The sequence below is a fragment of the Neolamprologus brichardi genome, chromosome 3 (assembly GCF_056152115.1).
Source record: "Neolamprologus brichardi isolate AB-2024 chromosome 3, ASM5615211v1, whole genome shotgun sequence".
Taxonomy (NCBI): Eukaryota; Metazoa; Chordata; class Actinopteri; order Cichliformes; family Cichlidae; genus Neolamprologus; species Neolamprologus brichardi.
This window is the reverse complement of record NC_142106.1, coordinates 61,575,001-61,600,342: the sequence shown is the minus strand read 5'-3', so window position 1 is coordinate 61,600,342 and position 25,342 is coordinate 61,575,001. Positions and strand designations below refer to the sequence as shown.

Here is a 25,342-nt window from a genome sequence, read left to right as displayed (position 1 = left end):
AAAAGGACAAAATCATTGACCGCCTTACTTATCACCGCCTTTACCCAGGGGATGCCATACCCTGCATTTACGGACTTCCAAAAATCCACAAGGAAGCTGTCCCACTCAGACCCATAGTCAGTAGCATAAACTCAGCCACTTATAACATTGCAAAACACCTTGCTACCATCCTTGCTCCTCTCGTGGGGAACACCCCACACCACATCAAGAACTCCACCGACTTCACTGACAAGGTCCAGAAACTTACGCTGGATCCAGATGAAACCATAGTGTCCTTTGATGTAGTCTCTCTCTTCACTTGCATACCCACCACGGAGGCAGTGGAGACTGTCAGAAAACGACTACAAGAAGACAACTCCTTGGAGGACAGGACCAACTTCACACCCGATCAGATTTGCACACTGTTAGACCTCTGCCTCACCACCACATATTTCAAATACAACGAAGGCTATTACAGACAAAAACATGGCTGTGCCATGGGCTCCCCCGTGTCACCTATTGTAGCCAACCTTTACATAGAGGAAGTGGAAAGGAAGGCCCTTGGCTCTTTCAAAGGAAGAGTGCCCAGCCACTGGTACAGATATGTAGACGACACCTGGGTCAAAATCAAGACACAAGAAGTGGAATCCTTCACTGCGCACATCAACGCTGTGGATAAAAACATCAAGTTCACCAGGGAAGACACGAAGGATGACTGTTTGCCTTTCCTGGACTGCGCTGTGCACATTGAAGAGAATGGCAACCTCAACATCGAAGTTTACCGGAAGCCCACACACACGGACCAGTACCTCCTGTTTGACTCCCATCACCCTCTGGAACACAAACTTGGAGTAATTAGGACCCTACACCACCGGGCAGAACATGTTCCCTCTAAGCCTGAAGGGAAAAAGAAGGAACACACACATGTAAAGGAAGCACTCAAAACGTGCGGCTATCCTAAATGGGCGTTTTTAAAGTCAGCAAAGAGGCACAGAAAAGAAGATCAGACACCAGCGAGGGAGGATAAGAAGGACAGGCGCAACAACATTGCCATCCCCTATGTAGCCGGTGTATCAGAGAAACTCAGGAGGGTTTTCTCCAAGCATGACATCCCGGTGTACTTCAGACCCAGCAACACACTCAGACAAAAACTGGTTCACCCGAAAGACAAAACGCCAAAACACAGACTTAACAATGTGGTGTATGCCGTACAGTGCAGCGAGGAATGCCCAGACCTCTACATTGGAGAGACCAAACAGCCACTTCACAAGCGCATGGCACAACACAGAAGAGCGACCTCCACAGGACAAGATTCAGCTGTCCATCTGCATCTTAAGGATAAAGGACACTCTTTCGAGGATGCCAATGTTCACATTTTGGACAGAGAGGACAGATGGTTTGAAAGAGGAGTGAAAGAAGCCATCTATGTCCACTGTGAGCGACCATCTTTGAACAGAGGCGGTGGTTTACGACACCAACTCTCTGCCATCTATAATCCAGTTTTGAGATCCCTTCCCAGACGCCTTAACGCCCACTCACATCCTGGGCCATCTGACCTCAGGAATTCGCATGATAAGGTGGGGCCAGGTTTCACAATGAACCCACCCGAAACTCTGGCTGATTGGGACCCACACCCAGTTCCACACCTTGGCTCAGGCGATTAGAGGATCATCAGGGGGTCCTTTTGTCCCTCTGTGGGGGGACACTCCCACTAGGGTTATATCTGGGACTCTCCACCATTTGACCTTAGAACTGAAGAAGCTTCTCGGATGAGAGGTGAAACGTCTTCAAGTAACTTAAAGAAGTCCAGACGCTTTTCTTTGCAAGCTCCTTTGACTACGATGACCTGGATGACTGAGAACCTTCACAGACGACTTATGTCATTGTTCAAATTCATTTCAGTTAGTCTCTGGCAGGAGATTCTTAATAACTCAGCAGGACAAGTCGATCAAGTCATGAAGTTATAAATGTGAGAGCCAAACAAGTTTGTTGATGAGGTTTCAATCACAGAGCTGCACTGTAGTCAGCACTCTGTTGGTCGATTAGCTAAGCTGCAGTTTTGGATGAAAGATGGCTGCACAATGTACTCACTGCTTCTAGTCTGAATGACTAGAACAAGGTTCAAAACTCAGTGAGGTATAATGGTGTTGACCTCTCACTGAAATAAATATTCATTAGAAGACTTTGCAGACCGTCTAACGATGCTGAAGGTTCAACGAAGTTCAACAAAAACCTAGGCTGGCTACAAACGACGTTTAGGTCTGTAAAGAATAATGTCTCATTTAAAGGTCATCAAGTGTTGGCCAAAGTGCTGAACAGAGGGACAATATAATCAAATAAAAGAATTAAATGATGAAAAACATTATAAAAACATTGTAAGACATCCATATATATGGAGAAGAGGGGACATAAATCTCGGCCTGCTGGGTGGTTTTTCAGGACTTGAAAACATTAGTATGTGAATATATATGGAAGAATATGTGCACCACCATCCACCATACCTCCAATTCGTGGATGAGGACTTTTTGCTGTTTACTGCTAAATGTTTGCTGGATAATTGAAATCCACTCAACACACAAATACACATGCATGTCACAGCTGGTGTGTTTGTGGTGCAAACCTAAGCGCAGACACAGAATTTAGGTGAAACCAAAAGCAAACAGGGGTGAAAACTAAAACTAACACCTAAACTGGGAAAAACTGACAAACAAGACATGGACATGATTCTGAGCAAACTATGAACATGAACTGAACACAATCATGAGATCTCTGAAATCTGACGTGACACAGAGGAAGAAAGAGGACTTAAATACACAGAAGAGAATGAGCGAAGTGAAAACACCGGGGAAACACAGCTGACACAAATTAACATGATGCTAGGAAGTGAAACTAAACACACCGAATAGGGAAACACAAGACCTTACAAAATAAAGCAGGAAACAGCCTCGCTGTGCGGCTGCCAAGTTCACCTTGACCCGCGGGACAGTCTTTACTATTGACAGAAAGATGTCTGAAGTGTGTGTAAGTCTCAGTCGTTGTGTCCTTGGGCAAGACACTTCACCCACCGCCTACTGGTGATGGCCAGTGGGGCCGATGGCGCGATATGGCAGCTTCTGTCAGTCTGTCCCAGGGCAGCTGTGGCTACAACTGTAGCTGCCTCCACCAGTGTGTGAATGGGTGGATGACTGGGTGTGTAAAGCGCTTTGGGGTCCTAGGCGGGACTAGTAAAAAGCGCTATACAAATACAGGCCATTTACCATTTACCATAAGCAGCATGCTGTGGATATAAAGTCGCTTTCACTGCACTTTGCACATAGCTTTGTTATGTAACTAGGATGCTAGCACAAATGGTAAATGCAAACCACTGTTAACTGTTAAAGTGCACTTTTACAGCAGCATGCATGTGGCTGTGATGTAAATGTCCTTCGGCTTCTGCTGAACAATCCAGCAAACTGAATCTACTAATCAGTTTTAGGTGTGTGTCCGTGTGTGTGCTGGGCCTGTCAGTAATCCCATGTGATAATCTCCCTTGAACTTGGGTCAATAATGACAGCAGTGCAGGGTGGAGGGGATAGAAACACTAAACCAGCGCAGGTCACAACGCGGCTCTAGCTTTGGAAGTTGTTATTTTGATGCCAAGTGATGACCTGCTGCAGAAGCATCAGCCGTCACTCGGAGGAACATGAGTGCAGCGCCTTTTCTTTGGTAAGTCATTGACATTGTATCCACACAACTATGCAAACGTCCCTTATATGTACTATATGAATCAACCTAAAGTCAACATGTGCAGTCAAACTGACCTGTGTCCCATCCATCCATCTCCTTAGCTGTGTACACAGGCCAGGGTTGCTGGTGGGCTGACACTGGGTATGAGGCAGGGTGGACCCAGTAGCATTCTGCTGTGAGTGCTAGCCACTGCACTCCAGCAGAAACAATCGGTTGTTGTTAAATGTAATAAAGATGATCAACAACCAGATAATCAAATACAACAATTATCTACTTTTTTGTTACCTGCACGACCGTGTGAGAGGGGCAACTAAACCGTTGCTTTCTGGGCTCAGGCATCTACTTAGTGCAGTGTGTTAATGTATCATCAGATGTCAGGAACTTTGAGATTTATTAGAAATGACGCAGCAGCAGTAACAAAACCCACATGCTTATTTTGTGTCCGTTCAGTGTTCTTATGTCCACTGCTTCCATATTACACAACACTAGCATCGAGCGATCCAAACTGACACCTATCTCTTAGAAAGAGAGAGCAGATTTCTCCTGTTTTGGCTTCCTGTTAAATCCAGAATTGAATTCAAAATCCTGCTCCTCACATACAAGGTCTTAAATAATCAGGCCCCATCTTATCTTAATGACCTTGTAGTACCATATCACCCTATTAGAGCACTTCGCTCTCGCTCTGCAGGCCTACTTGTTGTTCCTAGAGTATTTAAAAGTAGAATGGGAGGCAGAGCCTTCAGTTTTCAGGCCCCTCTTCTGTGGAACCAGCTTCCAGTTTGGATTCAGGAGACAGACACTATCTCTACTTTTAAGATTAGGCTTCAAACTTTCCTTTTTGCTAAAGCATATAGTTAGGGCTGGACCAGGTGACCCTGGATCCTCCCTTAGTTATGCTGCAATAGATGTAGACTGCCGGGGGATTCCCATGATGCATTGAGTTTTTCCTTTCCAGTCACCTTTCTCACTCATTATGTATTAACAGACCTCTCTGCATTGAATCATATCTGTTATTAATCTCTGTCTCTCTTCCACAGCATGTCTTTATCCTGTCTTCCTTCTCTCACCCCAACCAATCACAGCAGATGGCCCCGCCCCTCCCTGAGCCTGGTTCTGCCGGAGGTTTCTTCCTGTTAAAAGGGAGTTTTTCCTTCCCACTGTCGCCAAAGTGCTGCTCATAGGGGGTCATATGACTGTTGGGTTTTTCTCTGTATCTATGAAGCGCCTTGAGGCGACTTTTGTTGTGATTTGGCGCTATATACATAAAATTGAATTGAATTGAATTGAATTAATCAATATTCAGTAAAGACATGTTTGCAGCGGTTCACCTTTAAAGAAGCTCCCCAGTCAGTCTTTTCATGTCATCCTGCTCTTCTACTGTAAACTTTAAGCCTTTCAAGCTAAAACACATCAGTGGTCCATTGTGTTTCAAACATTAAATGTCACAGGTTACCATTACGAAGGATTTCACTGTTATTTGCTTGCACTAGTGCAGACAGCGGTCCACTGTGCGCTTGCATGTCGTGTCCTGCTTTGTTAAAAGGTACACCTATTGGAATAACACCAACGTAGGAGCATTTGTCTCTGCCTGAGAGACTGCAGACAGCATCCCTGAGCAAACACACTGCACAGGGACGCAGCCGACACTGCGTAGGTGCATCTACACACAGCAGGGCTATTTATGTGTGTGTGTAACACACAAGGAGGGGAGGCATCAGTGCTGACTGCGTACAATCAGCGGTCACATTACTGACGGCAGATTATCAGCTGAGTCAAGGATGGATGGAGGAGGATCCCTCAGCTGGGTTTAAGCCGAGGACGAGAAGTGACAGCAGCGAGGATCAATATTCCTCATTCGTGCTTCGTGTGATTTACGTGTGAGGCTGTCTCGTGCAGCTCCTGTGAGCTGGATGTGTCGTGAAGAAAATGCATCTTTTTAAGAAAGAAGACAAGTTGATGATGATGATGAAGGTGAAAATGACAGTTTCAATGGCAGCAGTAGGTCTGGGGAACTTCTGCAGTTCGTGTAAAGACGCAGTCTTCTCCAGGGCAACAAGGTGAGATGACACCAGACGATGACAATGAAGTAGAGGGGATGGAGTTAACTGGTGACCGACTGGGATAAATGGGTCTAGCTGGTACCTTGCGCTTGCGTTCAGCCCGTTCCCGGGAGCGCCTTCTCCTCTCTCTGGCTTTCTCCAGAGCCTTCAGATCCGGAGGTTGGTCCATTTCAGACCTGGCCTTCTTAATGTGAGCAGCAGCGTGAGCCATGACTGTCCTCTCACTGTTTGCACACGCAGAAATCTACAGCTCTTAGATCACTCAGCGGTCCTCTCAGAACGAAACAGCCCCCTCTCCAGTGACAAAAACGGGAAGAAAGCAGTTGTGGAAGCCTCCACTGTCTCTCTGCACCCATGCAAACACTAGCCTGCCTCCCTGCTGCCTGGATAACTGCATCTGAGCCCAGGATGGAGAGAGAGGAGGGGCTGCCTGGCACACGCCACCAAGAGGTAAGCTGGAAGACCAATAGAGAAGCCAGGAAGAGGCGGAGAGGCAGGAGCAGAGCGCTGCCCCTCCCTCCACCGTTCGGGCTGCAGAGGGAGCAGCAGATTCTTATTATACGACCCCCCTCTAAACCAGAAGGGGAGGTAAACGCAGGGGGAGGAGCTGGTAACAAGAAATGGGAGGAGATACAGAACACGGAAGTCGGTGTGTGTCCTCTGGAGAAAGAGCAAGGGAGGTACCATTTCAGCAGAGGGGGGGGACCTGCCGCTGTCTGCAAATGGTATAGTCTGCTTGAGCAAACACAGAGAAACAAATGATAAAAATGTAATAAATTAACATTTAAATAACAGAAAGTTGATTAAAGCCGAGGCAGACAGAGCTGCAGTCATGTCAGTATGTGCACATATACATGCTGCTGTGATGCGATGCAGAGTATTAGCACTCATGTGAGGCAGTAATAATAATAATAATGTTGCAGTACGCACACTTTTCATGTTTAAACCTAAATAATCCTCATTAACACGAAGCCTCCGTTCCCACCGCGACCTCACCCTTTTTGCTTTTTAACACAATGGCGCCCCCTCATGGTCTGTGCTAACACTGCAGTGAAAGTGACAGTAGGATACCCCACAGACAGTCAAACGTACGTTAAAGGTAGAATTAGAGACAACGTGAAACACACGATCTCCAGAAGATTTGTGTCCCTGTGAAAAGAGGCTCCTAACCCTATCAGCATGTTCCTCACAATAACTATTAGCAGAGGGCATCCAGCAGCGTGGCGATTCAAACCTGGAGTAAATCTGCCCGGTTACTAATCTTCTCCAAATCTCCCCCAACAGAGCGGGGGATAATCTGCTGAGGGTCTCCTACTGGAGCTGCCTCTCCATGCTGTCAAATACACAAGAACACACATTCCTTGATGGGCTGTGGGAGCTCGTCAGGCTCTGACCCTGACAGAGCTGTGACCTCTGACCTCTGTGAGTCTCAGAAGGCGGCAGGTCGGTGACTGCTTCAGAGAAGGCCAGGCTTTGGAGCTGTGCCACAGCCATGTGTGATTATGAATGCCAACATCTTACAGTGGTTCAGTTGGAGCTTGTTGTGCATTTGTGCATTTGTTGGTGCCTTGCTCAGAGGCTCTGGGGCTTTAATTCATCACTAAAACAGCGTCTTTAAACACGCCTGTATTCACTGAGAGCTGTTTGGTAATAAAGTTGTTAGTTGTTTGTAAACAGCACTTTGTGGTAATGAAATGTGTAAATAAATGTGCTGCTGCTCAGACTGAGCTGATCTGTGTGAGCAGTAAATGTTCCAGCTGAAGATAAATCAGACTGAGCAGGTCCAGTTACAGCTCAAGTTCAACAACTTCATGAAATATTCATCTTCATTGGTTTCCATGTTATTAATCTCATTCCTTTATAAACTGTTGCCATTAGAAGCGAATGTTCTTAGTTTGAACGTCACATTTTCACGGCGTTGCCTTCACGTGGGCAATAATGATTATTAACAACTACGCCGATCTGGAACGAGATACGCTGAGCTGTTGGCATCATACCGGCAGACACACGGCCGACAAAAGAAGAAAAACACCAAAGTTGGAAGAACAGCTTCCTAATTTTCTACACATTAAAGCACACAATAGTAAGAAACACATCTGACTTTCACACAGATGATTTCAGTCTGATCTGCAGACACAAACTCATTAACGGCCCCGCCCCTGGCCTGTCACAGGTTCAGGGTGTTGTTTGCAATTTACAAAGGAGAGCACAGAGTTGAAGAGACGCTCCCTTGTGCATGAAAGGTGACCTATGAGTGCAGCAAATGAAGTGTAATGTGGAGGATTTTAGCTCCTTCATTTTCCTCGTGTGGCCGACAACCCGACCACTGTTGGAGTCGCGTGAGTCAGAGGAAATACGTTAACTTATCCTTTTTCGATATATGTCTTTATATCGGTTGGTACTTGCTGTATTGACCCTGATATGTCAAATTACATGTGCAAAACTTTATAAATAAAGAGGGAAAAAAAGAAAAGTTTAAGAAAAATATATTACGTGACAAATACTGTAATTAGCAGGTCTCAGATTGGCCAAGAATATTGCGATTGTTTGTTATTTGGTATCTTCCTCCATCTATATTCCTCATGAATACAGAAAAATAACAGGAAAATGGTTCTTTACTGGTTTCATGACAAAATAATTAAAAGCAAAACCACCTTTTTCACATCAGAAACACTCAGAGAACCAGATTGTGCCAAACAACAGTGGAAAAGAGGAGGACACAGGAGTGAAGAGGCCGGGGGTCCAGTCCACACCCACCAGGTCTTCATCCAGGACAGATCAGATTATTTCTTCCTATCTAAGTTTGACTTAGATTGAGGAACAGAGAGATTACATTTAGGTTGAAACGTCCTCAGCTAGCACACAGCACAGAGCTGTCTCACTGAAAGCCTTCAAAACTAAACCACGTAAAGACAAAGTGTTCATCATCGTTAAATATCATCAGTGTCGTCTGTGTTAGTGCTTAACGGAGGCTGCGTAGAAACAATGTTACCACCAAGAACACGCCTTCGTTTACAACAAGATCTCAAACTGAGCCTCGGTTTCTCAATAGTAATGCAGCGGCTGCTTTCCATCAGCTATTGCCTAGCAACAAGGGTGTGGGGCATCGTCATGGTGACAGTGAAGAAGGGGAAGGTAGGCTCGCCACGGGGGGGTCTGGGATAAGCACATCCCTGGAGTTTCATTAACAGACTCCTCTGAGCTCACACAGGCGCAGAATAATGAGAAGCTGTATCTGTGTGGTTAACACGGAGTTTCCTTTGTGTGTGAGATCATCAGAATAATCTGGAGTCCTCACCGGGCAGTGGACACAAAAGGACAGTCATGAATAAAGAGAGCGAGCGGGTGTTTGATTCATCGTCCCATTGAGCCAAATGAGCCGTCACAATTCCCCTGAGGCGCTGATGACATCACCCTGCTCACATATACTTCCACACAGACGCTGCTCGTCTTTACTGTGTCCCACTTTCTGCTCTCATGTGGCATTACAGAGCTGCGCGAGTAAGAAAACCTAGCTGGAGATCGAGCAGAGACTCAATCGACGGCCTGAACACAAACGCGCCTCAAAGAACTGACGTCCAGTTTACACATCGAGAGCTGACGAACACGCGACAGCTGCTCACAGCAGTTAAGCCTTCAGTGTACGTCGTCTGCAGGTTGTTTTCACTCCAAGGAACCACCACACTCGCAGGTTTCATTAGAAAGCCACGACTGCACAAACTCTGCCAATCTCAGCTTTATAATAAAGTCTGGTAGCATAGTTATGTGCAGGCTTACACAGGCAAAGCATGTAGTTTAGCTGAACAGGAAGAAAATTCATAATTAGTTTGTTTGTTTTATTTCAACAATAAGCAGCTGCAGGCCGAACCCTGGAGCTCTGTCTGTGAATGAAAACCACTTTGCGTTCTGCATCATCTTCATCAGCATTACTTTACATTGTTTTTAAATAAAGTTTTACTAAACACTGACTCTGATTTAAGTTGTTTTCTGTCCAACTCTAAGCTAGTCCGTGCTATTTGAACCAACCTGTGTCACAGGTGAAGAATCCACAGCATTCAATGAAAGACTGCAGGTCTCTGACTGATTAAATAAGAATCCAGTTTAGTACCTGTCAAGCTTAGTGTCCCTGTCCACCATCACGCTTACCTGTCCTGCTGCTCCTACCACCATGCCTGCACTCATGGGTGCTCCAGAGAGGCCACAGCACGCCGGGGTCAAGTATATCCACTGTGTCCACTTGGGGTGTCCGAGCCAGGACAGAAGGGTGTGTAAGACGGGGAAACGAGGGGGGGAGGCCGAGCGGTCCTGCCGACTCTGTGAGTGGATTAGTGTGTAACATGCTAGAGGTATTAACACACTGCAGCTGACATGCACGCAGACACAAACGCATGCACGCACACTGCAGGGCGTGTGCGTTCTTGCAGGGATTATGGGACGAAAATAGAGGAGACTTCTCTGCTGACCTAGAATCACAGTGTTGTGATGAAGACACAATAGAGAAGAGACTAGCCACGCCCAACACACACACACACACACACACACAGTGTAAATACAACTTGTTGCAGTGTCACTTGCAGACAGAGAACTGTTATTTCGTTCGTTCACAACTATTTTCTAATCATGTGCCTGAAAAGCAACCCTGCAAATCTTCTTTGGCACTGAAGGTCGCTGCAGGACGTGGTGAAACATGCCAACCTTACTCACTAGGTGCCCAAGATCTGGATCTGGTGCCCCAGGTACCTGAGCTGGCTCTGCTGCTCCACTGCTCCAAAGTGACTGGTCTCCTCACCCTACCTCTAAGAGCCCAGCCACTCTCTGCTGCTTGCTTCCTGTCACTCCCCAAAGCTTGTGGCCATAGTTTAGGGTAGACTCACTGGTAAATCAGACATTTGCACTCAGCTCTCGCTTCACCACAACAGACTGGCACCGTGTTTGATCAACCGTCCCTGCACACACAAAGATCCTGCTCCAGATATTTCACAATCACAACATAAACCACACTCGTCACTCTAATCCAGGAAGGCTGAATAATGCGTGCCCCTGTAGGTGGAGCATACTCTGCTGCTCTTCTTAAAGATGGGAACCAACATCCCAGTCAGCCGATCCACAGGCCCCAGCTCTCCACGAGCCACTGCAGAGGCCTAGCAGCCAAGACAGACCTACAACATGCATGTATTCCAGGGCCCTGCTACCATTCAGTTAGCTGACCCAGTGACCCTGCTCCTAGGGATGGGGTCACTCGTTCCCCTCGACCCCAGACTGAGGAGATCCTCCTTCCTTCTGTTGAGCAGACCAGTAATATCCTTAGCAGCACTGCGACCACATTCCCCTTCTTCCCTCACTGTAACACCAAGAGTCTTGTTCCACGCCCTCACCTGGTTACCTGGTTCCTTTCTGCTAAATGTCAGCTGCCTCCCTTCACCTCCTGGTGTCCACCAACTTCAGCGACTACCACCATCACAGGTACCAACCACCTTCCAGCTCCGTGCTTCAGCGATGCAGCTTTACAATATTGTCCGTTCTGACTCCATGTCTCAAAGCTCTCCTGGAGGCAGGAACTGAATATGTTGTGGTCCTTAAAACATGTTTGGGTGTGCCACGTCTGTCCAGCATCCTCAGGTCTCAGTGTGAGGGCTGAAGCTTCAGTCAGCCTACAGTAGCTTGTTCATACAGCAAGCAAACTGAGAGCAACAGATAATAAGAAGAAACATCCTGCGTTTGCATACAAAGACACTGGTGAACTTTGCTGCTTTTGCTTTACAACTAATAAGACTAATTACATGATGTGTTGTTGTTAGTGTGCTTCAGATTTTTATATCAAATCTTTTTGTCTGGCCAGTTATCACCTAGTAAAGCTCACAGGAACTAAATCGTCTCCCATATCTCAGATATACAGATTAGTGTTGAGGCCGCCAGTTAATCAAAACCAGAGGATTTACTGGCTTTATGAGGTTTGTTGCATCATTCTGTGCATCTGGGACGTTACTGATGCACTGCAGCGATAACATGTAAAACGATGGGTACAGTAGCAGATACAGATACTTGTACCAGGTTTCACACTGAATCTGTCTCTCTGATTAGACTCAAACATCTATAATCAAAGCGTCTATCTGGCTGTTACAGACATGAATATGCTGTTCCACAGGATCCAGCAACGTCCTGCTGGACAGGTGTGATGTCCTGCTTTCTGTTCTCACACGTTTTCTGTTATAGTAAAGGAACGATGCACAGTCAGCATTTAGATACCAGGATAAAAGATGTGTATCAAAAGTGCCTCATTCACAATGCATGAGATAGAAATGTCCTGATATCGAATCACTTTCTCCACAGCCAAATTCCTTAACAATGCAAATATTAATATTAATGTGCACAATTTTTAATATTCCACAACATGTTTAACAACAATACCCAAAGCCGTGAATGCTTGACTGCCCAGGTGTGTGCTGCTGATGGATGTAATAACACATCTTAGTCACTAGGTGTTGACAAAACTGAAGCAGTGTCACACCACAGTCCAGCGTGTTCCTGTGCTGGAGGACTACAACAACACAAAACAGGCAAAGCAGCTACACAAACCTGCAGAACCCTTCAGTGTATCAAACAGTCAATACAGGAGCTGCACTGTGGCTCCCAGCATGCATCAGTGTTCAAATAACACATGCAAGGGTAATGAATAATGGATGAGGAGGAATGGGGTGGTGGTGCCGCTGGTGGTGGTGGAGGGGTGGCTGGGGATGGTGGGCGTGACCTAAACTGGGGGGGTCAGCTGGTGAACTGGGAATACAGACTGAGCAATGACACATGAGGTCATTTCACTACACGATAACACAACTTCTGATTAGGATTGTGTTGTGACAGCCTTCATTTGCCCAACATACTGAGGTGTGTCAGCACAGGGGGGTCAGACTAACGGCTTCACATTAAGACAGGTGCAGGTGATGTGTGTCAGACCGAGGCCGAGGCCTTTGACATGTTTGGAGATGAGCGGTGACAGAGATTCAGAGATGAGGACAGGAGTCCAAACAACCAATGCAGTTACTTCAGAACCCCTGCTGGGTACCTGCAGCGGTTTGAATGATTGCTGGAGAAGAAGAATGCATTGATTATTTCAGCTGTGTCAGAAATGTTCTCCTCGGTTTTAGGAACCAGTAACAACATGTGAACTCTGTGCAAACCAGTGCTGTCCAAATGCAGGATTTATATTTGGATCTGAGGCAAGTGACATTTAATATGAACGTATATGCTGTCCTTTATCACTGTATTATAATAACAAGTGTTTTTGCTACACGCCGACTCACTTTGCTTTAGGGTAAGTATGTACGAGTATGCTGAAATTCTTTCTTGTACAAATACAGACTTTTAAGATGGACAAATTAAGCTGAGTTTGATAATGGTTGATTTTGGAGTTTGTTATGATGGTGAAGCCATTTTTAAGATCAAGTTAAGAGATAAATGAACTGAACGGGCTGTTTATAGATCAGATCCTGAGCTCCTCCACTTTGATCTTTGGGCAAGACACTGAACCCTGTTAGAGTAGAAAGGATCTATATAAGTAGCCGTCCATTTATTTCTTAGATAATTAAAAATGTTAGACATTCTCTGCAACAATAAAGTAAAACCAAGTACAATGAAAGTTCTATCAAACATGAATGAACTGTAAATACAGTCAGGGTTGTACAGACTAAAAGAAAGACGAGCGCAGCCCAGAATATGAATCAAAAGGTTAATGTGGAAAAACGTCTTCAGTCGACAGTCTCAGTCTAACCAATTACACTGTCAATACCAAACCAGAGCCGTTAGCCTTCGACCTCTCGAGTGTAATTGATTAAATTATGTCTTCATCTGAACTCTAACAGAGACCAAAGCCTCAACATCTCCAAGATAGAGCATTGCCTTGTGTTGTGTTCCCATCTGTCACTTCTGGGAAGCGAGTGGAGGAAGAACACGAGGTGCAGTGGAAGGACTCGCAACAAGGAGATCTTTCTGTGGCGATGAATGGACCGACCTTTCTGCCGTCCTGGTTTCAGCGAGCTGGCATGTCTGCAATGCTGCTTCCTTATGTATGACGGGTCATTCCAGTTCATCCTACCAGCCACGTCCTCACACACACACACAGCAGGGTAAAGCTGTAGTCTAAAGGGCTCTGACTGCGCAGTCTAGAAATGCAGTCAAAGCATCACAGTGGTGACAAACTGTCATGTTTCCATGTTCATTACTGGTTGATGGTGATGCAACTCAAGTTTCACTGTGTTTTTAAATGCAATGAGTGACCTGGTCAGCACAGTGGTAGCATCTTCTCCTACAGCGATCGCTGTCAGCTGATGGGGCGTCAGCCAGACTGGCGGTCGTACAGTGTTGGGGAGCAACAGTAGGGTGATTTTGATTTCCAAAAACAGGACACTTGGCCCAGTCATGAAGAGTTTCAGTAATACTGTTTGTTTAAAGAAAATGTTAACATATTTAAAAGATGCCTTCTCTGTGCGGTTAATGAATGGTGAAATAAAAAGTGTCATATAGGCTTTTACAAGTCAACGAGTGCAAAAACAACAACTTAAAAACCTCTGGAATTAAATAATGTTAGTAATAATGCCTCATCTGTATAAGAACAATGACCAGTGAGGTACCAGTGAGGTACCAGTGAGGTATTGTGCAATGGTTTCTGCTGTTTCATTTGGCATTTCTAACCTCAATTAATTTTTTTTGCACGCCACCATTCTTCCAGTGACAGTACGATTGGGAATATTTTCCTTGTTTCATGGTTACTGAAGTCTGAGAAACGCCAGTGCTGGATTTTATTAGCTTCAAGAGTGACAACAGCTTCAGTCTTGGTGCACTGCTGAACTTTTTAGCTGTGTTAGTCTAGAAATGCTTTTTGCACAGTAGTGCGATCCATGGATCTGTAGCTATTGTGATGCTTCATAGTATGAAATGTCAGTGCACCTGCAGAACAACAGCGTCCTCGTTTTTCACAGATAAAAACAACTCAGTCAACTTACTAGATGAATTTTAGCCTTGCGCAGCCTTTTTATGTTTTTCTGTGTCCATGTGAGCAACAAGATCTCACACACAAACGTTATGTGCCAGCTCTGCACACAGTGCACTGCGCCTCCCATTTATTCCGACCGGGATGGTACGAGGGAAATTTCTTTTGCAGTTTGTCTGAAAAGATGCGCTTTGGCATCTTTTTAGTGCACCGCTCCGCGCTCTGTCCCGTCTGTGAGCGTGGAACAACCACTTACAACACAGCAGTTCAGGGATGATGTTGCACATATGGGTCCTTTATGAGCCTATCCGGTCGTGAAGTGATGACGTGACAAATCCTACTTGCGGGCCTAAAGTAGTCTGCGTTTAATATGGCTTTTGTGTTGTTAATGTGTTTAATGTTTTGTATTTTCTTCTATTTAATCTCAAAAAGCTCCTAAAACAGTCAGTGATCACTGTTGACCTCCCTCGGCTTTTATTACCGCTAATCATTTATTTAAGCTCAGTTTTTAAAACCTTAGCATGTAACTACAGCCCAGCCCATGCAGCAGTATATGAATGACTAACCTCGTATTGTGGATGGATTATCTCAGTTGTTCTCCTGGCTGAAGTTTGGTCCTTTTACAGCATCCTGCCATGCGATTACGTTTGTTCCTGACCACCGAGAACACTCACGTTAACTTTTATCGAGTGAAAAAAAAGTTAGCTTGTTTATATTATGCTAACATAGCTGTGTCGCTATCGGTCACGTAGCACATCATTATATACCAGCTAGCCAAACTTCAGTAACCCTACAAACGTCACTGCTGTTTAGTTTTCTGTCTTCATTTATGTTGGAAGTGATAACAGAGCTGTACGTTTGAATTTGTTTCCAAAACCCCGCAGTCAGGACATGCTATATTGTATTTAGATAGAAGCTAGCAAGCTAACTTCCTGCTAACTTCTAACTCCGTTAAATGTCATAAATTCAGTTTTCATGGATGCCTGGATGTTAAACTCAGTTGTTACACCTGGTAGAGCAGAACGCTGATCATTTTATTAAAGATGAAAGACTTTAGACAGTTTTTCAACTCTCAGTAATGCCATAGTGATCGTTTGATATACGGACCTGCAGCGGAGTTTAGGCCCAGACACGGCTAGTGACGTCAGACTTAACGACCGGATAGGAAAACCCGGACATTTCCATCCATCTCGAAAATCCCCCCGGACACCCTGGACAGAACGTGAAAAGTGGACATGTCCGGAGAAAAGAGGACGGTTGGTCACCCTAAATAACAGAATACATGTACTGGCATTACATATTTAAAATACAAATATGAGTAACTATATTCTGTTACTGCTTAAATAGGTGATAATGAGAATACAGTTACGTTGTTGAAATAAATGGGTTACACATCGGCCTTTTCCTGTTTCATATGTTAGGCTATGCCCTCTTTAATTTTCCACACCGGTGGAAACCCAAACAAAACACGCATTAAGAGGCTCTAATGTAAGCGTCCTGCTAATGTTGATGGCTTCAGTTACACAGTGGACCCGGAGCCAGCACAAACAGGAATGTGAAGAAGAAAGGGCCAAATCTAAACGTGCAATGCAAACTCTGTTCGTCAGAAAGCTGCTCTCAGCATCAAAAGACTCCAACCTAAAGAAACATCTGGAAGGAAGTTCTTTAACAATCTAATGTTAGCCTGCTGCAAACACCTTGTATTAGTTGCTACGTGGGTCATGGGCCACTTCAGTATCTTTGATGTGCTACTGCTGTGTGATTCATTACTATTACTGAAGGCTACTCGGCACCAAGCTAACTCTGTTAGCTGGTGTTAGCTGAGGCTAGTTCATAGACTGTTAGACTGGATGGGTAGCATTAACAACCTGCTTTTAAGAGAACAACTGTTAACTTACTTGACCTGAAACAGGTTACCACATTAGATCTGATTTAAAGTAAGTTATTTGAAGATTCTGATGACCTTAATTATTAAGGTCTCCTTAAGGAAACAGCCTCTAAGAGAGCCTGTCGATGAACTCAACTTCAATACTGCGTTCATGAACACTGGAGCAGGATTGTTGATTCAGTGTCCTCTACTTTCATCTAACAACCTCATAAAGACCTCAGCAAGATTCAATCAAACCTCACAGTGGCTCTGTGGTGTAGGGGTTTATGTGGTCGTGTAACAAATGAACGCTCCCCAGTTTAATACCAGGAGGCAAAACAAAACCCACTGGGGTCGTTTCACAAAGTGCTTCTGGTGTAAAACATGCAGAGCTGTGCACTGTGATGAGGCCGCAGAAAGCAGCTTCTTATGAGAACTACTTTAGGTGTAGACAAATAAACCAAATGCATGTGTGGAAATTAATATCAGTGGGGTTTCTGGAGGAGTTTTCCCCTAATCTGGACGTCCAGCTGTTACCAACGGCAGCCTCAGCAGCATCCACATTTAATCATTTCTAACCTCATATCCTGTACCAGGATCAGGATCTATGTTCTTTACAGTATGAGTCTCTTTGACTGTCCAGATGGTTTCAGATTAGATTTGACTTGGTATTATGAAAGGCAGTCACCGCTTTATAACCTTTATAACATCAGTGACTTACATAAGCGATCAAAGCGATCACCTGTGCTAAGAAGAAGAAGCCTGACCAGCAACATCAATCCTCTAACCTTTCATATTGTGAGGTCTGGAGGGCCCAGCATGGTTGGTCCTATGCAGAGCCTAAACGGAGCTAGACTGTTACTGTTGTACACAAACACTCGGTCTGTAGGTTACTTATGCTGCAGTTCTGTTTGGTGAGTTAGGTTAGCTCTTGCTGCAGAGATGACCAAAGTCAAACCAAAACGGCAGTCATTGTATGTTTCTCATGCTGCTTCTTTGATCTCTCACATTTTTTCTCTTCTTGTGCTTTCTTCTCTTTGCTGTAGCTCCCATTCTTGTCCAAGTAATTAATTAGATTGTGTCTTCTGGCATGAATGAAGTATCCAGACTCTAATGAGCATTCTGCCAATATGCAGTGCCATCAATGTCATGTGTCTCTGCGTAGGTTGCCAACTAAAATACTTCACTCTTCAGCTAAATACCTCCATGAGTGGACACAAATGCAGTCTGCTGTCTGTCCCAACATTTAACCCTAACGCTGTCATGGAGAAAAGCCAAAAAACAAATACCAATAACTTTTTGAGGAAGCTGTTTTACTGTTCAAAGTAACACCAAACCAAGAATGTCGTGATACTGCTGTAACACAAGCCTACAACAGTCTGGGAGGGTGGGCGTCATCTGGGAGGGTGAGAGTCATCTGGGAGGGTGGATTCATCTGGGAGGGTAAGAGTAATCTGGGAGGGTAAGAGTCATCTGTGAGGGTAAGAGTAATCTGGGAGGGTAAGAGTAATCTGGGAGGGTGGGAGTCAACTGGGAGGGTGAGAGTCACCTGGGAGGGTGGGAGTCATCTGGGAGGGTGGGAGTCATCTGGGAGGGTGGGATCATCTGGGAGGGTAAGAGTAGTCTGGGAGGGTGGGAGTCATCTGGGAGGGTAAGAGTCATCTGTGAGGGTAAGAGTCATCTGTGAGGGTAAGAGTAATCTGGGAGGGTAAGAGTAATCTGGGAGGGTGGGAGTCAACTGGGAGGGTGAGAGTCACCTGGGAGGGTGGGAGTCATCTGGGAGGGTGGGAGTCACCTGGGAGGGTGAGAGTCATCTGTGGGGTGGGTTTAGGTGGTAAATTCTTCCCAAGACTTTTTGTTTTTTATCTTGTTGCTTTACCCAGTCTACCAAGAAAACTGAAAAAGTGACTGACATGTATGTGGCATTTGTTCAGTGACTGCTCCCTTCGAACCCTTTGAACTATAAAATACACTTAATGTGGATTTTAGACACTTTGTCTACCTCGTGTCCATGGCCACTTTAGAATCACTAATTGACCTGCCTATTTAATATGGCGTCTTCAACACTATACACAAAAAAGTCATGTACAGCTTGCACGTACTCTATCTTTTATTTTTTGAAGTAAAATTGTGGGGGAAGCACACTTACATTCTCACCTCTGCACCTCAGCCTCAAGCCAACAAGATGAGGCCTTTGAACAGAGCACCCATGGCTTTAGTAGGAAAGAGACCCACAAGGACAAACCCGTCAACACACACAACTGAAAGGTACAGTCAGGGATGTGTGATTCAACTAAATGCAACAACGTAACAGTAGAAATATATGTGACTGCAATGAAATCAAAACATGACTAAGCAGAACATCTCTTTAAAGGCTGCTGACCCTTACACCTGGACCTTAAGTTAAAGCACCTCAAACTACACATCTTAACAAATCCCCAGAGAACCCAAAGGTCATACTTCAATCAGAAAGTCAGGGGGGAGGCAATCTGCTGCAGAGGTCAGACCCACAAAATGAAAGTCTTTTGAAGTCGGGTGTGGGTTGTGTGTGGTCTTCATGCTTGCTGAGGCTGAGGTCAAACACTCGTATTCCCAGACACGGCCAGAGGCCGATTTAGCTTCAGTGGTTACATAACTTACTACAGAGCACTGAGGGATTTGTGCATTCGTAGCATATTAAGCCCTCATTATTATGGAAACTTATATCATGTATGATTAAACACAAGTAAAGTACACTCATGTAAATAAGCTTTTTGTGTTTATTCTTTGACATTATCTTTTGGCCAGAGACGCACTGTGAGAGGACAGTAAGTCACATCGACCTGAGGCCACGCCTCCTACAGTACAACAAGCAGTCCCAGTTCAATTCACACAAACACACGTGTCTAGGTGCTTTATATTGTAACCCTACAAAATCATACAGCCCCCCATTGAGCAAGCACTTGGCAACAATGTGAAGGTAAAACACTGCTGCAGGACAAAACTTCAGAATAACCAAGTTCAGGGACACCAGAGCTGGGAGCAGAGAGACAGGACAAAGGCAAGCTACAGGACAGAGAGCTTTAATTACTAAGGATTAGTGAGCACAGAGTTAAAAGACGAGTGAAGAAGAACATTCAGTGCATCACAGGAAGCCCCCAGCAGCTTTTTATTAAAAGTACCAGAGAGCGAGGGATAACTAAACAGGAAAGCCATGATGCTAGTGACTGGGCTAAGAGCTACACTAGCTAATCCTTTGAAAATGTTTGTGGCTGACTCAACAGGAAGTGCTCTGACCAATCACACGTAGGTTACAGTATGAAATAAGCTGCTATATAAAAGTTTGTACTTCATCTGTATGGGGTTGATTAAGTAGAGAGAGAGCTAAAGAAACACCGCTATACGTAGCAGCAGGAACAGGAAGTGATGCTATACCGCAGTGAGAGCCAACACAAGGACCTGCAACTGCAAATTAAAATAGATTTAATATTGTTGATGTTCAAATTTATGCATCAAAAAGCACTTCTCAAACAAATGCTCAAAACTGCAATATCAGCAAAGTCAAATGTAGTGGCAACAGGCATCTGTGACCCAACGTGGAGGAGGTGCGTCGACAGGAGGAAACAGCCAGACATGCCAGAGCCGTAGCGCTGGCCAAGCAGGGTCGCTGGGTGAATTGGGGGAGTGTGGAAAAGAGGAAACTCTCATGGAGTGAAATCTGGGGCAATTTCATCATCCGAGCAACGTTCGATGTGCTGCCTTCCCCAATAAATGTGCAGCTGTTTGGAAAGGACCCATCCTGCCAAAAAACAAGCCAAAGGGGAAGAATAAGGAACGCTGAGAAAGAAGTGGGGGTCGGGGGTCAAATGCAATGTGGCTTTTTATGGTTGAACTAAAAGCACAACATATATGTCCCATGGACCAACACAAACCAGGCTGTTTAATTCTGCCATTCTTCAGTATCAAAGCCCCCAGTACCCAACGTCTTATATCCTCTGAGCCGAGACGCCCATTGATCCATGCGCTCCCTCAAAGGGCATCATTGACGGATCAATCCTCTCATCGATGGGCTCTGTAATCCTCGGGATTGGTAACTGAAGCTGTCACATGAGCATCCGTACTCAGCTAAGAGCTTCTGTGGCTGCACCAAGTGTTGGTCAGGTCAATCAGATAATTATTGGACAACAAGAATTATTTTAAATCAAATGAAGGCTACAAATCAACTAATCAGCTGAAACAGCTCAGGGTTTTAGTACTGCTTTATTACATTAACCCTGTGGTCTGTTAATTAAGACAGATTAATCTCATTTAAAACTGATTGATGTAGACATCTGGTCTAACGGGCACGCTAACAGTTTAGAGGAAGACATCGTTGGAGTTAAATACGTACAGAGAGTCTCAATACACTTTAAATTCTGCATTCACTCTCCAATAAAGGCTTTTAGCTCATGTCACTGCTAATGCAATGATCAGCTTGCAGAGACCAGCGCTGGCAGGAGGAGACGCCGCCACCTGGCCTGAGACGTCGTTTCAGATGTTTCCTTTTGGGCAGCGAGGCTCTCGGTTGCCATGGTGATGCCTGGGTGTCGACCTCAAAGACCATCTGTGTTGTTGTCGTTTGCCATCCAACAAAAGAGGCGGCATAGACGGGTCAAACACACTCATTGGAGCATGATTTATAACATGTGAAATTCTCGATATTATTTAACTGAGAGTAAAAATTGTGCTTGAATCCCACTGAGAGCATCTGTGGCTTCTTCCTTATCCAAAGAAAACAGATGATTAAAGAATGAGCCGGGAGTTAAAATAACTCAGCAACCTTTCTTTGTGACCACGCACAGACGCTGACAACATGCTTAGCTGACTGAAACAGCTGATCCTGTGGAATATTAGTCTGCACCAGCACACGAGCTTAATCTCAATCCTGGCTGAGGCCTAAAACTAATCCTAATTCTCCCCTTGGCTCAGCAATTATGCACGGCTCAGAGTCTAAATGAAGAGTAGAAAAGTTTCTGACATCCCACTGAGACAGTGGGGAGGATCAGCTGGGCGTAGTGGGCTCGTGCTCTGCATCCTCCGAGTTATTTCCAGACACATCAGAGCAGACAGGAGAGCATTAACTCAGTGTGTCGAGCTGGTCCACAGCAGCGCCTGTTAGAGTGGAGCTTCCCCAGCAGTGACCGCGACCACTTTAAATTAAATATCACCACTAACCACACCCACCACAGCGCAGCGTCCTGTTTGTGTGAAAGTGTTGGATGTAAACATCTGGACGTGACACTAAAAGAATATCATCGGTTACATAAACGTCACCTGAGCATTGAACAATAGTCCAACGTGTGACTTTGTGCTGTAAAGACTAGCAGGGAGGAGTCTGGGTGATTCACGCTGCACCTTCATCCTGACACTGAGGTACTGACCGTGTTCATCATAGAGACTAAAACAAGTTAGGAGGAGACTTTGGCCCAAACGTTTAGAGATAACTTCAATATGGCTTCACAGAAAGGTCAAAAAGATCACTGAACAGTTCACGTGACTATGAAACAGAATAAAAGGAATGATCGGTGATTAATGGGGTGAACAGGATGTTGGCAACATCACAACATTGTGAATGTGTGGTGATCAGTGTTGGTCAAGTTACTTGAAAAAAGTAATCAGTAACTAATTACCGATTACTTCCCCAAAAAAGTAATCCAGTTGCTTTACTGATTACTTATTTTCAAAAGTAATTAATTACTTAGTTACTTAGTTACTTTTTAAAAACATGATTTACAACCTGAATAGGTGATAAAGAAATAGATCTTTTAGCCCAATTCTACTTTTTCTACATAATCCAATGCTAATACCATATTTTCTTGCTTTATAACAATGTGACCAGCTAATACTTAGTAGGTTGCCGTTATTAGCTAATACTAATTTGAGGTGAATTAGCATCATCCCCTTATGCTAACAATGTTTTTTTTTACTTTTTAACAATACGAGTAGCTAATGTGAACACTTTTTTTATTCAATTCTTTATTCTTTCTTATTAACTTTCCCCCTGCAATGTGAAGAGTTAATGTTTTTGCCGATCTCTTTTCCCTTGCATCATGACAATATAAGCAGCTAATGCTAAGAAGGCTGCCATTATTAGGTAATGCTAATTATTATGTGTGTTAGCATTATCTGCTGCTGCTAGCAATGTTTTATCTTACCTTTTAACAATATCAGCAGCTAATGCTAACCAGTGTTGGTCAAGTTATTTGAAAAAAGTAATCAGTAACTAATTACCGATTACTTCCCCAAAAAGGTAATCCCGTTACTTTACCGATTACTTATTTTCAAAAGTAATTAATTACTTAGTTACTTAGTTACTTTTTAAAAACACGATTTACAACCTGAATAGGTGATAAAGTGATAGATCATTCAGCTAATTCTACTTTTTCTACATCATCATACAAAATGTAATCAAATGGAAAAGTCTCTTTTTTAAAACTTGTTTTATTAGTTATAATCTTTAACTTTATGCATCAAGCAAAAATTTAATTATCTGCAACATTCTCTGACTGGAAGAAATTTGTTTAATATTTAAACTTATTTTCTGCACATTCCAGCACATAAAATAATTTTTTTTTTTTGTGTGTTTACACTCAGTCTTTCAAATAGATGCAAGTAAAACACAGCAGAAAATAAATAAAGTCAAAGACTAGCGGTCCTGTTGCTCTATTTTCACCTGTAAAGCAGGAGTGGGGTAGGCGGAGGTTTACCCTGGTGCAGGTGTGCCGCAGCGGTCAGTGGAAGAATCCGCGAGTTTCTCTGTGAGTTTCCCATTACGTCGTAGCTACTCGGTGCTTGCTCGGAAGTTTAGGGTTTTTTTCGCTGTAAAAAGAAGTTTTCTTCCCACGCACAACGGACACTAATGTTTTTGTCACTTTTTATGGAATCAAACTCAAAGTAAGGTCAGTACTTCCACGCTTTAAACGCTGCACGCTCATACTCTCTCTGCACTCGATATATGATCCATTGTTGATCTGCACACAGCTGTTGTCACGAACGTCGCACTCGCTTACGTCACTGTCATGAGACATTCTCGCAAAAAATCACGGTTTTAGTAACGCAGTAACGCAGCGTTCCTACGGAAAGTAACGGTAATCTAATTACCGTTTTTGCAATAGTAATCCCTTACTTTACTCGTTACCTGAAAAAAGTAATCAGATTACAGTTACTGCCCATCTCTGGTGGTGATGTAATCAGACGTCGTCGTTGTACAACCAAAGAAGAGTAAAAATGTTACAAAGTCTCGGTTCAGCAGCTGCTTTGATCTTTGATGGAAAAGGACAAAAGCAAACATTTGACTGTTTTCATTAATGAATGAAAGTAATTATTGGCCCTGTGTTTGCTGTTTACACTGCAAACTTTCTCAAACAAAAAGAAATAAATAATATTATTAAAACATAAGGAAGTTTGTTCATGGGTGTGGAAACACAAAATAAGTCTTTGCTTAAATAAAGTTTGGCTCATCGAGTTCAGGAAAACATCCTAAAGCAGACTCTTTCCTCACAGTCTGGACGTATGAAGCAGATGTTTATGTGTTTACATGCTTTAGCTTGACGAGGTCAGGACACCAAACCACTGCTGTTCATACTGTGATTTACAGTGGAGGAGCATTTGTGCGCTCCACCCTGGTGGGTAGATCGTCTAGAAGAAAGGAAGTTGGCTTTAACTGATCAGCGATGAGTCACAGATGCCATTTATAGCCCTGCATCTGAGAGCCGGACCAATCTGAAGCGACTCAAAAATTAATTTAATTAATACGATTTATCGACTTGTTAATTATTAACCGTCGTTAACTCTTTAATCAGTGATTCAAACCCTGAGCTGCAGGGTCCGATCATCATCACGGTGACTCAGAGGGTCACACGTCATCGCATTTTATCATATTATAGACACGAATGAAAAACAACACGATGTCACCTTCTCCTCACAGCTGGTTTTTAAAGATCTTTGTTTTAGATTTGTGTTTTCATTGTGTTTTAATTGTGTTTTCATTGTGTTTTCATTGTGTTTGAATTACACACGTCAGCATTAGTCAGTGTTTTTGTGTCACTGTCAAATAAATATTGGGTTTCAGTTACAAACACATTGTTTACAAGAGTTCAACACAGTCACGTGCACGGCTACAGCGAGCCTGTTCTCACTCCCGAGGCGTAACATGCCGACGTTTTGTCACGTCCCGCGGCGTTCCTGAGGAACGCGAAAGAAGACCTTCGGCGTTCTTATGGTACGCGGCGGGTTATGGCTGAAATCCAGTGCAATGACGCTCCCGCGGGAATAGACGTTCCAGCCCTGTATTCCAGCCCTAAACCTAACCTTATCCCTAACCATAACCTTTTTCCTGATCTTAACCAGGACTTTAATGATGTTAAATAGCGTGTTTCTAAGCGATTTGAAGAAAAAGAGCGAACATGTGTAGATTGAGTCCATACGGTTCTCATATTTCGTCATTTTTCCGAGGTCGTCATTCAGGGACGTGGTGGGTAGCCGAAAACGTAATATGTTGACGATTTGTCACCTAGCGTAGCATGTTACGGTTTGGGAGTGAGAACGTGTTGTTACAGCAGCTGTTTCACACTGACATGTTTAGGCTTTCATGAAAGAACAAACTGTAATAACCAGAAAGCTGCTGTTTATTACAGTGTTATTACAGGCTGCAAACCTCAACGTCAGCTGATGGAGAGCAAAACTGTTCAGTTACCCTGCACAGCACCA

At 44.2% G+C, this 25,342-nt stretch overlaps 1 protein-coding gene across 2 annotated transcripts in view; it reads right to left on the bottom strand.

Moving 5' to 3' along the window:
- Nucleotides 1-25,342, bottom strand: part of ank2b (ankyrin 2b, neuronal) — a 113,774-nt gene that overhangs the window by 85,630 nt on the left and 2,802 nt on the right. The window contains exon 1 of one of the 2 annotated variants that reach the window (XM_087838049.1): nt 5,848-6,012. The exons of the other annotated variant lie outside the window; for it this stretch is intronic. Within the exon in view, the coding sequence (XP_087694175.1) occupies nt 5,848-5,976 (129 nt within the window). The 5' untranslated portion in view covers nt 5,977-6,012. Of the gene's footprint in view, nt 1-5,847; nt 6,013-25,342 lie in introns of those variants that run through there. 2 annotated transcript variants of the gene reach the window in all.